Consider the following 12,644-nt stretch of genomic DNA (forward strand, 5'->3'; position numbering starts at 1 on the left):
GGAAGTGGTTTCTTCTTGACCAGTGTCTTCAATCTAAAAGCTTTTATGTGCTGAATGAAGGAATAAAGCTTTTGCTATTTTGATATTTTGAGAGAATATATTCTACATATTATGAATATATACATTGCATTAGTCTATTGAGAACTTGCTCTGTAAGGTTTTGAAATTTTTAGCATTTGTTAACTTCAGGTAAACTTTTCCCAAACTAACTTAATATCTCACCATTCTGTATTTGCCTTGATTATTTTTACACCATTTCTCAGGCTAAGAATGGAAGATTTCAGTTGTTCATTTATAATGTGAGGGACTTTGTAAAATAGATTTCGGAGCAGTCCCTACCTTTCCCTGTTTGTATGTTCAAAGAAAATTCATTAAAGGAAATAAAGATTTAATTAAAGGAAATGAGAAGACCTGAGTGAATTTAGTAGTTAGTTTTGAAAGGGATGCACAGTTAACAGAGCTACCTAAAACTTGCCTGTTGGTGATGTTAAGACCTTCACTGCATTAGTTGCTTGTCCTTAGATTTCAATGATTTACAGAAAAAGTGGGTACAAATATGAACTAAATACAAACTAGTTCCAAAAGCTCATAACATTTCAGTTTTGGTCAGTGATGACTATGAAGCCTAAAGAAATTGCACACTCTCATGTCTTTCTCTTCTCGCAAGTTGCAACAGGAACTTCTAGCCATAAAACAGCAACAAGAACTCCTAGAAAAGGAGCAGAAACTGGAGCAGCAGAGGCAAGAACAGGAAGTAGAGAGGCATCGCAGAGAACAGCAGCTTCCTCCTCTCAGAGGCAAAGATAGAGGACGAGAAAGTAAGAGGCACCAGGGTAAACGATGGACTCTCTTTCCTCATCGTTAGCTGATCATTATTCAGAACAAAACCTGATAAACAGTGCAGTTAGACTCATCAAAATTGTCTGTGTTTAATTAAAAGCATAGATTACAGACCCAACTGTGAAGTTTTGACATTTACATACCAGCTCACATCATTGAGTCTGCAGAGCATCTCAAGAAGCAAACTTAGCATTATCTGGCAAAGGTGCCAATTTCTGTTGTTTTGAACCTTAAAAATAATGTAATGCTAAAGCAGTCTAATATATGCCATTCTGTTTAATAATCAGCTTGTATCCACATCTCCTGACTATGCCTTCCTTACTCCTGGCCAAGTAATAATTGCTGTCTAAGTAAAGCCTTGCCTCCATTTAGTTTTGGCATACTCAAACTTTGAGAAGATTTAAGGCATAACACATGCAAAAGAACTATCCACAAGAGGGAGACAGATCCAAATAATTCCCCGGTATTAGGTCAGTTCAAAATCAGGTCGTAGCAAGGTTCAAAATTTGATGACTTGAAGTGGAATTGTCAGCAATATTTATTTGTTTAATGCTCAAAGGGTTTTTTTTTTTTAAACTAAGGTTTTAAAACTAGCAACTCAGAAAAGATCATTTTAATGTGTTTAAGGGATTTAATATGGATCTAATCCCTTAAGATAACTTGATTTTTAAAATACAGTATTTTGTTCCTCTGCAGTATTTTTTAAACATAAAAAAAAATTGATTTTGGGAATTCCCTTTCTGCAAAAGTAATTAAAGAAATAGCTGAAGTCTTTTGAAAATTTGCAGTTTAAGTAGTATTTATAAAGCATTACTGTACTACTTTCTAAAGCATATTTGGACTGTGGTTTCTTCTTTTAATAGGAAAACTTTATATGCTGTGACCAGCGATTTTACTTCTTAATCTTTGTTAAATATTCTAGAGGCATGAGAGAACAAAACTCACCATCAACATCTGTTTCTGTGTGTGTGTGTGTGTGTGTGTGTGTGTTTCAGGGGCAGTGGCAAGTACAGAAGTAAAGCAGAAGCTTCAAGAATTCCTATTGAGTAAATCAGCAACGAAAGACACTCCAACTAATGGAAAAAATCATTCCGTGAGCCGCCATCCCAAGCTCTGGTACACGTATGTTCAGTGTTTGGCTGTTTTCATTCCCGGGGTAAAGAACACAGGTTCTGTATTTAGCTGACCTGGGCACAAATCCTTAGCCTGCCATTTCTCAGCTGTCTGGTTGTGGGCAAGTTCTTTGAATTCTCAAAGGATCAGTTTCCTTCTCCATAAAAAGAGGAAAATAATAGTGCATGCCCTCTAGGGTTGCTGGGACGGTCCTATGAAATAACGTGGTAAAGTACATAACAGAGAAAAGTGCTAAATAAATGGTAGCATTTATCAACTTGAGGGCAAGGAAGTATATACGTTCTTTGATGAATGAATAACTGACAAATGTGGGGTGGGCATAGACATTTGTATTTTGCATTTTTCCATTCTCAGCTGGTGCATCTGATATCTATATAGTAATTTCAAATGATTTGGCAGATTGTGATTTTATTACACTTGACTTGGTGTAAGATAGAGGTCAGCTATTTTCAAAAGTCTAGTAGAATTTTGTCTGAAATGAAGAAAAAAGGAAGGAAGAAAGAAAGATAAGGGAGGATAGGGAAGGAAAGAAGGAAGGTTGCTAAATAAATAACTATAAGTCTTCAATGAATAGTTTACCCCTGCCTACCTCACCTCATTTCTTCCCAGACAGCAAAATAATAGCTTGGCTTCTGACACACAACCCGACAACATAATACATTGTGGTATTATGGTTTTTATGGAACCATATTTCCGTAAGTCCAATACACAAATATTTCAATAAAATTTGGAGGATGTGATGATTTTAAAACTCAGGGCAAAGAACTGATAGGCAAATCATATATGGATAATAGACTAATAGGTAATAGTTTCATTTCTTTCTTAAAAGGGTTTGCCAAAAGACCATAGAATTTTACACTTACATATTTTTCAATCCCTCACACCATTAAATATAGAAATAGTTCTTGATTACTCTGTTATATTAATACTGTAAACATCCTGGGAGTTCTATTTAAAGAGTTAATGTACTTATAAGCCTATTTTATAGGTATCTGCCCTTCTCTACATCCCCAAACAGGTAACAGACGGATACCATAATGTTTTATAAATACTTTTGAATGATTTTCATAATTTCTATCATGTATATCAGTTGACATGAAAAACAAATCTCTGAAGAACAATTTCAAATATTCAATCAATATCACAAATTATTTAAAAAGAAACACGATTTTGTTACCTAAAACTACACACATAATTTATAGCTAAGTCATAATTCAAAATTAAAGTCTGTTCTAAGAAAAGATAGTAGCATTTTTAAATGAGGAACAGCTACATGCAAAGAATTTGTTGGTTAAGTTCATTAGCTGTTCTCTTAGGTAATATTAAGCATAGCTCTTACATGTTACTTGACAATATTTACCTCGTTTTTATGGAATTGAGCTTCAGTAGAGTCCAACTTCAGATAACTATAAATGATTAATTTATAGAATCTGAGTTTAATACCTTTTGTGCCAATACCTTTTTTGCCAGTTATAGCTAGATGAAATATCCTTAAACCAATAAAATCTTTAAAATGTATGCTTTAAACAAATAATAATGATAGAACAATCATTGTGATGGTGGCACTATGTCCTGTTCATTGTTTTCATTACATATATAATTATAGATATTTATATCTACTATATAGTCAGTGTTCAGTCCTATAAACTATTCTCCAGCAGCACGATTGCATCTCTTAGATTGTATTCATCCAGGAAAAAGAAAACATTTTTAAAAGTCGGTTTCATATTAAAGAATGTGATTCCCATTCTTTACTACTGAAACTGACATGGAAGTCAGGAGATGGGAGTCCGTCGGTAAAATCCTGTGTCTTTTCAATAAAAAAAAGCTACTCTCATGTACTCACATGTACTATCTAGCAATTTTTTAAAATGAAGTCCTTGCATATGTTTACTTTTACCTTGATTGTTTTATACTATTGACTAAAAAGGATTGAGATGATGACTTTTCCCCTAAGATGGCTCTTAAGAGAGCATAGGCAAAAATCTCAAATTGTCAAAAGCTCAGACTCTTGATAAATTACTTTAGCGAAGCAAACTTTTCTATGTGACTGTATGGCCAAGCACATGGTGGACATCCTTAGGAACCCTGCATCATTCAATAGCATACTGCTACAGTGAACTTGGTTACGTGAGGCTGTGATTTGTATACACTAAGGAGAAAGAGCATAAACATAGCTCATGAGGCACGTGTATAGCATGCACAGCTGATTATTGCTGACCGACATGCAGTAAAAACTACTGAGTAAATAGTGAAACTTCCTTCTCTTTTCTAGGGCTGCCCACCACACATCATTGGATCAAAGTTCTCCACCCCTTAGTGGAACGTCTCCATCCTACAAGTATACGTTACCAGGAGCACAAGATGCAAAGGATGATTTCCCCCTTCGAAAAACTGGTAAGTTGGTTTAACAAGAACTCTGTTTGCTCTTCTGTAACACACCTGTAAGTTACATTTTGCCACACCTCTAGAAGAAAGTCAAAGGATTTGAATCATAGATAATATACCTCCCCACTCCTGTCCCCAGCATCAGCAAACATGCTCATAAGCACGTGCACATGCACACACATACCCTACTTATTTCTATATCAGTTGATTCACAACATAATCAAAATACCTCTTTTTCAATTTAAAAGTTCATCGTATTTTAATTTTAGCCAAATTATTTTCTTATTAGGAATAAATAAAAATAAAAATTTGATATCTCAGAAAACCTAACACTTCTCCATTAGATAGGGCCTCTGTAATATCTTTCATTGACCTGTTTTTCTGCCGTACCTCAACCATTTACCACAAAAATGAGAACAATAAAGTTTAATTTTTCTGACAAATATTTTACAAACCTTAAATTTTAATTGTTTTCGTGATGAAAACAGTGAAGGCCAAAGCTACCTTCTGAGTAAGTGACTTGCCTAATATCTCATGGATTATAATAGAACTCAGAGTAAAATTATAGCTGATGATCTCATGTAGTTATATTAGCATTTATATAGGGGAAATAGCACAATGAAGCTTTTATGTAGAATTTAGTAAACAGTTCTGTGGCTCTAAGGATTGTGTTTGTTGTTCCATCTTCGTCTCCTTTCTGAGCATTCTGATATGTATATATTTAATGTCTTATATGCTCTTACTGCTATAATAAATCTTTAAACTTTAACTAGATATATATATATAAATAGCATTTGTGTACATTCTATTCTAAATCTCATGTTGTTTGCCAAATATAGTTATTTAGAGACAGTAGTAAATTTAAAAATGTTTATCTCCACAACTGATCTGAAAAGATATTCATATAAGATAGCTTGGTCTATTGTATTTGACTCAGATCTCCTTGAAGAAGTATAGATTTATTTATTTTATATATGAAATCTGCGAAGTGAAAATGATTTCAAATAATTACATTCATTTTCCCAAGCAATTCTGAGTAATTAAAATGAATATAGATTGTAAAAACACATGCCGAAGCTATTTTCTGTCATATCATTTACCTGTAGCATAATGAAGATTTAAAAATAAAATCAATTATGAATTAGAATTTATTATTGGCCATCTAGCATATATTGTAGGCACTAGGAAATGATCTTTAACTATTGCAAAACAACCTGTGGCTTTTTAATTTAAATAAGCCAAAGATTTTTTCATTTCTACTAAAAGATGGTAAGTATTATAAAATACTTCAGTAGAAGGCTATTCAAAGGCAAAGATAATTGAGTTTTATGTATTGCATCAGAATTTCACACTATTATCTATAAATCAGAGTGTCTTATAAATAAACTTTTCTAGGATAAAAGCAAGAAAGCAAAAAGTGAGCCTCTATGTTATTTCTAAAACATGAGTATAGTTTATGAAAAGTGATCCATAAAGGACATGAGTTTTAGAATGTGGGGACTTTGATCTGCAGGCTTGACATTTATTTGTGAGTAGCATGAGTAGGAGCTATTTACTGAGATTATGTAGATACTACCCCAGGTCTTAGGGAAGTGACTGGCATTCAAGAGTCCAAGGAGTTACTAAAAGGAAAGAAAAATATGGATTCCCCTTATGGCAGGAGGTTACTGATGAGTGATACAGTTACATTCACAGAGAAAGACTTCTATCCTGCTGAGCGCAGAGCCTTTGAATATATCCTTACCACTGGGAGATTGAAAACTGACTGCAGAACTGATACTGACTTTGAAAAGAAGTGGCATTTGGGAACATTAAGCACCCAGAGAGAAAATCTGATATTTTTAATACTTAAGGAGAAGTACTGAAAACCCATACTTTGTGTCCCACTGTTGCCATGCAAACAGCTTAAGGTTTTTCCTCTGTGAAGAATAAATAACAAGCTGTTAATTTATTCTCATAGATTTTCTCAATCCACAACACAATTTAAAAATAAATCCTTCTCAGGATATATATGTTACAAACCCTATTTAAATTTGCACAAATATGCAAGACATTTTCTGTGCCTTATTATGTGCTATATAATAATAGTGAAAAATCCCTGGTCTTTTCTAGAGGTATTTTTTCTGTATTTGATCAGTATTTCATGTTTCTTCCTTTTATGTTGAAAATCTGATATTTATGAAGTATCTGGCTGTTGATCTATAAAACTAAACATTTTCAAGCATTGTAGCAATGAAGTTCTTGAACAGCCATTAATACTTTAATATCTCTATGGGGGTTTCAAAATATTCCTTAATTCAATTCCAATTGCCTGTTTAAGAAAAGTAAGATATAATTAAATACAGATGTTTTCTACACTCTATCTAAAAATACTTAGAGATGCCCTTCATTAATTACAAAATAGGTGGAACACTTTCAGCTTTTATAAATATAATCCATTTTGTGTATTTCCAATTCCATTGTGAGAAAATTTAGACATATAGTTGCACTAAAAGAATAACACTGAAATATTGTCAAATAATAATTTTGACTTCAATGTTTATCGTATTTCAATGACTCAAAAGTCTTTACAATCTAAGTGAACAATAAAATTTTACCATAATAAAATATATGTGATGACTGGGGAAACTGTTTAAGATAGTTTGTGTAAAGCTACATCATACTAAATGAAATCTAGAATAGTGTCATTGATCATAGAGTGTAAACACCAGCACAGCTACTGTAGAGTGATGCTTTGTTATTAGAGCCAGATTCTAAACCTCTCTTGTCTGCTTGGATTTCACTGAACTCAATCTTAGAGTTAAAAGAAGTTGTTAAATGAGTGCATTCTATTGTTTGATCTATGTATGATACTATTTTATTTTCTTTTTAAATCTACATCAGCAATATGTATTAGCAAGCAAGATTTAGGAGAGTAAAACTGGAATCAGAATTAGAAAAGTCCTAATGGTCTTACATTGATTGAGGTAGCCCTAGGATGTCCCTTAAGCAGTGAGCACAATTTGAAACCTCTCTTGACCTTTTAGGACCTTCCCCAGACAGTGATAATCCAGGAACAGTTAACTACAGAAACCTCATTTGCCTGCAGAAATCTGACCTTTGTCACGCAAAGTGGACCTTTACTTCCTTCCCCTTAGGAGAATCATAGTTGCTCCTAGAATTTGGGCATTTTAGAAACATGGAATTATATTAAGAGTTGGCTCTACCCATGCCCATTCCAATTCACTTTTCTTTAAAATGTAAGAATGGAGTGTCTTCTCCTCCGGCCCCTGGTTTTGAAGTGGAAAATAACATAATTGTTTTTAATTTTTATATGCATTGCCCACACTTAAAATAGTACTTCCTTCTAGAATTATACATTGTAATTCATTTTGTTCTATAACACAAGGATATGTTGATATGAAAATGTGGAATATTTTAGTAAACTTATACTTCAGCTGAAAATGGTATCATTGCTGTAGTAGATGACTTTATTGTTTTTATATAGTAAACTGGTGAACTGATCATAAACTATCAAGTAGGGAAAGGAAGTTTTGGAAATAGTACATATTTCCTGGCAGTTTGGAAATGGTACATGTTTCTCACAGAGATTCTACATATGTGATGATTTTGAACTGACCTTCAAAACCATTTGATTGGATTCTGTTCCAGTGAGTGTGTGCATATGTTTCATAAAATATTGTGATAAAAATTTCTAGAAGTTTTATGCTCCATTATATTATTGAGGTTTTACCCAATGAACTTTGCCTTTCTTTGAATATTACAGTCTTTCCATTTAATACTTCTGAACAAAGTGAGTTGGCTGGCTAGATTAACCTCTTAAAGTGCACAAGCCATATAAAGCTTGGCTTGGGCTAATAAGAGACTTTTCCAGCCCCACTGAAATATTTATTTTAATGGTCAGCAACACTAGAATAAGACTCAAAGATGGAAAGAATCCAAATATAAGTGAAGGTTTTGGAAGGCCAGTATCATTTTCCACACTGAGTAAATTGGAAAGAAGGCAGAGATGAGATATTTAGCTTTGTAAATTGCCTTTTGGTATAGCAGTCAGCAGTTATGTTCTAGTACCTTGATGACCTATTCAAGTCATTATAATAAAAATTAACACAATAATTATTTTTAATGGTTTAGAATATCTCTTCCTCTCTCTCTCCCTCATTCTGTGTCTTTCAGAATATACTTGTGCATGTGTGCATTGTATACATGAACATTATATACATTTCTGCGAAGATATCATTAAGATGGCTTAGGCTTATAATGATATTTGCTCAAAATCTTATTCAAGTTTGACAAACACTGGAGCATTTTTATATATCTTAGTACTCTATCTTGGTTACACTGTTTTGACTAAACTTGTTTAAAATTATTGAAATAAACTTCTTTTAATGAATCTTACACTCATTTTCTCAGAATTGAGAAGTAATATGGCCATTGTAATTCAGGCTTTGAAGCTGCACATACCACTTGAAAATTTGGGTCCTCGATCTTGAGTGATTAATTTAACCTCTCTAGGCCACGATTCCCTTATCTGTCAAATGAGGATAATAATTGCACTTGATTTTGCACAGTTATTTTTAGAATTCAATTAAATAATGCATGTAAAACACTTAGGATCATACCTAGGATTTAAGGAGTGCTTACTCTTGACTGTATGTTTGTAGTTGATAAGGAAATTTTATTTATTTCTATTATACCAAAACTAAATCACTTTTTTGTAGGTCTTTTTAATGTCTTACATTCTTCTACCTTTATTAATAAAACAACTAAACTAAGAAAAAAGTGAGCAATATTTTCTTTTTAAGCTATGGGCAATTCGCAAGGCTATTGTCAAAATGAGGGTAAAGTTATTTGCTAATTTTGCATATTCTCTGGCATTTCAGAGCTCACTATGGTATTCAAAGAAGCAGCAGGCTGCATGCCTATAGTCCTAGTGACTCAGGAGTCTGAGGAGGGAGGATTGCTTGGCCCAGGAATTTGACACCAACCTGAGCAAAATAGGGAGACCCTGTCTCTTAAAAAATAAAATAAAAAAGGGAACAGCAGGCTTGTTTTTGTTGTTCATTGTAGGAGGAAGTCTGATTGATGTTCTGTACTCACTAGGGCCAGAGTTTTAATTTCTGCTATTAACTTTATTTTAAAATTAGCAGACTTTAGTTTTAAGAAAAGTTTGATATTTACAGAAAAATCGAACAGATATTGTTGAGTTCCCATATTGTTGCCTCCTCCTAACCCCTAGGTTTCTGCTTTTTAAATATCTTGCATCAATGTGGTACATTTGTTGCAATTAAAGAACAACTATTGATACGTTATGGTTAATGCAGTCCATAGTTTATATTAAGGTTTATTCTGTGTTGTAAGATTCTATGATTCAACAAATGCATCATATCATGTCATATATTCACCATTACAGAACAATATAGAATAATTTTACCACCCTAAAAATCTCCTGTGTCCTACCTATTCATCCTTCCCGTACCCAACCTTTGGTAACCGCTAATTTTTTTATTGTCTCTGTAGTTTAGCACCCAACCTTTGGTAACTACTAATTTTTTTATTGTCTCTGTAGTTTAGCCTTCTGCAGAATGTCATAAAGCTACAATATGTGGCCTTTTCAAACTGGTTTCTTTTATTTGGCAATATGCATTTAAGATTCTTCCATGTATTTTGGTAGCTTGAAGCTTTTTTTGTTGCTGAATAGTATTCTATTGTATGGCTGAACCACTGTTTATCCATTTACCTCTTGAAGGACATTTTTGTTGCTTCCAAATTTTGGTGATTATGAATAAGATGCTATAAACATTCATATGCAGTCTTTGTATGGACATGTTTTCAACTCAATGGGGTAAATACCTCGGACTGCATTAACTGGATTATATGGTAAGACTTGATGTTAAAAAAGAACAACAAACAACAAAAAACTGTCTTCCAAAGTGGCTCCACCATTTTGCATGCCCACCAGCAATACAACAGAGTTCCTGTTGCTCCACATACTTGTTAGCACTTTGTATTTTCAATTTTTTTTTTCCAATTTTAGCCATTCTAATAGATACGTAGTGGTTTCTCATCGCAGTTTCAATTTGTAATTCCGTATTGACAAGTGGTGCTGAGCATCTTTTCATATGTCATTTGCTATCTCTATATCATCTTTGGTGGTGTCTTTTTAGATATTTTACATTTTTTAAATCGGGTTGTTTACTTATTGAGATTTAATAATTGTTTGTGTATTTTGGGCACAAATTCTTTATTTACTATTTGTCTTACAAATATTTTTCCTCAATCAGTGGTTTATCTTTTAATCCTTGTATCATTGTCTTTCATAGAACAGAAGATTCTAATTTTATTAAACATCAGCATTTCCTTTCATGGACCATGCTTTTACTTTTTTTTTTTTTTTTTTTTTTTTTTTTTGAGACAGAGTCTGGCTCTGTCGCCCAGGCTGGAGTGCGGTGGCCGGATCTCAGCTCACTGCAAGCTCCGCCTCCCGGGTTTATGCCATTCTCCTGCCTCAGCCTCCCAAGTAGCTGGGACTACAGGCGCCCGCCTCGTCGCCCGGCTAGTTTTTTGTATTCTTTAGTAGAGACGGGGTTTCACCGTATTAGCCAGGATGGTCTCGATCTCCTGACCTTGTGATCCGCCCGTCTCGGCCTCCCAAAGTGCTGGGATTACAGGCTTGAGCCACCGCGCCCCGCCGCTTTTACTTTTATATCCAAAAATTTGTTGCCAAACCCAAGGTTAACTAGATTTTTTCCTATGTTTTCTTCTAGAAGTTTTACAATATTTCATTTAGATCTATGATTCATTTTGAGTTACTTTCAATGAAAAGGATAAAGTCCTTGTCTAGATTCATTGTTTTGCATATCGATATCCAATTTTGCTGGCAACATTTGTTGAAGAGACTATCATCCTTTCTCCAAAGAATTGTCTTAATTCCTTTGTCAAAGATCAGTTGACTATATTTGTGTAGGTTTATTTCTGTACTCTGTATTCTATTTCACTTGTCTACTTGTCTGTTCTTTTGCCAATACCACACTGTCCTGATTACTGTAACTTCATAGTAATTCTACAAGTAGGGTACTGTCAGTCCTCTTAACTCTTCTTCCATATTGTGTGGGCTATCCTGAGTCTTTTCCCTCTGCGTATAAGCTTTAGAATCTGTTTGTTGATAACCACGAAATAACTTACTGGAATTTTGTTTTGTTTTGTTTTGTTTTGAGAAAGGGTCTCACTCTGTCTCCCAGGCTGCAGTGCAGTTGTGCAGTCTCCTGGGCTCAAGTGATCTCCCCGCCTCAGCCTCCTGAGTAGCTTGGGAGCATAGGCACATGCCAACATGCCTGGCTAATTTTTGTATTTTTTGTAGAGATAGGGTTTTGCTATGTTGACCAGGTTACTTACGGGGATTTTAACTGGGATTATGCTGCATCTAAAGATCAAGTTGAGAATAGTCATCTGAACGATACTGAGTTTTTCTATCCGTGAATATGAATAATTCTTTTATTTAGATTTTCTTTGATTTCTTTCATCAAAGTTTTCTAGTTTTTCTCATTTACATCCTCTACATAATTTATTAGATTTATACTTTCCTAATTTTTTTGGTACTAATGTAAATGTTACTGTGTTTTAAATTTCAAATTCAAATGGTTCGTTGCTGGCATGTAGGAAAGCAGTTGACTTTTGTATATTAACTTTCTATCTTGCAAATTGGTGTAACAGTTTATTCATTGCCGGAGCTTTTTGTTGCTATTGATTCTTCGGGATTTTCTACATAGACGATGTGATTTGTGGACAAAAACGTTACTTTATTTCTTCATTCCCAATCTGTATGCCTTTTTTTTTTTTTTTTTTTCTTTTTTATGTCTTATTGCACTAGCTAGGACATTCAAAATGATGTTGAGATGTCGAGTAGAAGTAAAAGGGGACATCCTTACCTTGTTCCCAATGTCAGGGGAAAACATTTTGTTTCTCACCATCAAGTGGGATATTAGCTGTAGATTTTGTGTTTGTCAAATTCAAGAGTTCCCTCTATTCCTAATTTTCTGAGAGTCCTCACAAATTATGTTGGATTTTGTCAAGTCCCTTTTCTGTATCAACTGATACAATCATACGATTTTTTAAAAAGCCATTTGATGTAATGGTTTACATTAGCCAATTTTCAAATAGTGAACCAGCCTCATATACCAGAAAATCCTACTAGCTTGTGTTATACAACACTTTTTATACATCATTGGATTTGATTTGCTAGTATTTTGTGGAAGATTTTTAAATATATATTCAGGAGAGAT

General features: G+C 33.8%; 1 protein-coding gene across 27 annotated transcripts in view; it reads left to right on the forward strand.

Moving 5' to 3' along the window:
- The window catches only part of HDAC9 (histone deacetylase 9), a 907,594-nt gene that overhangs the window by 515,209 nt on the left and 379,741 nt on the right, over nt 1-12,644 (forward strand). For 11 of the 27 annotated variants that reach the window (XM_030932445.1, XM_030932454.1, XM_030932434.1 and 8 more), the window contains 3 exons: nt 668-818; nt 1,836-1,962; nt 4,250-4,371. In XM_030932445.1, coding sequence (XP_030788305.1) covers nt 668-818; nt 1,836-1,962; nt 4,250-4,371 — 400 coding nt within the window. The remainder of the gene's footprint in view (nt 1-667; nt 819-1,835; nt 1,963-4,249; nt 4,372-12,644) is intronic. The other 16 variants (XM_030932446.1, XM_030932441.1, XM_030932440.1 and 13 more) reach the window with 3 other exon arrangements.

Source organism: Rhinopithecus roxellana, chromosome 6, assembly GCF_007565055.1.
Source record: "Rhinopithecus roxellana isolate Shanxi Qingling chromosome 6, ASM756505v1, whole genome shotgun sequence".
In the NCBI taxonomy this organism is placed as follows: Eukaryota; Metazoa; Chordata; class Mammalia; order Primates; family Cercopithecidae; genus Rhinopithecus; species Rhinopithecus roxellana.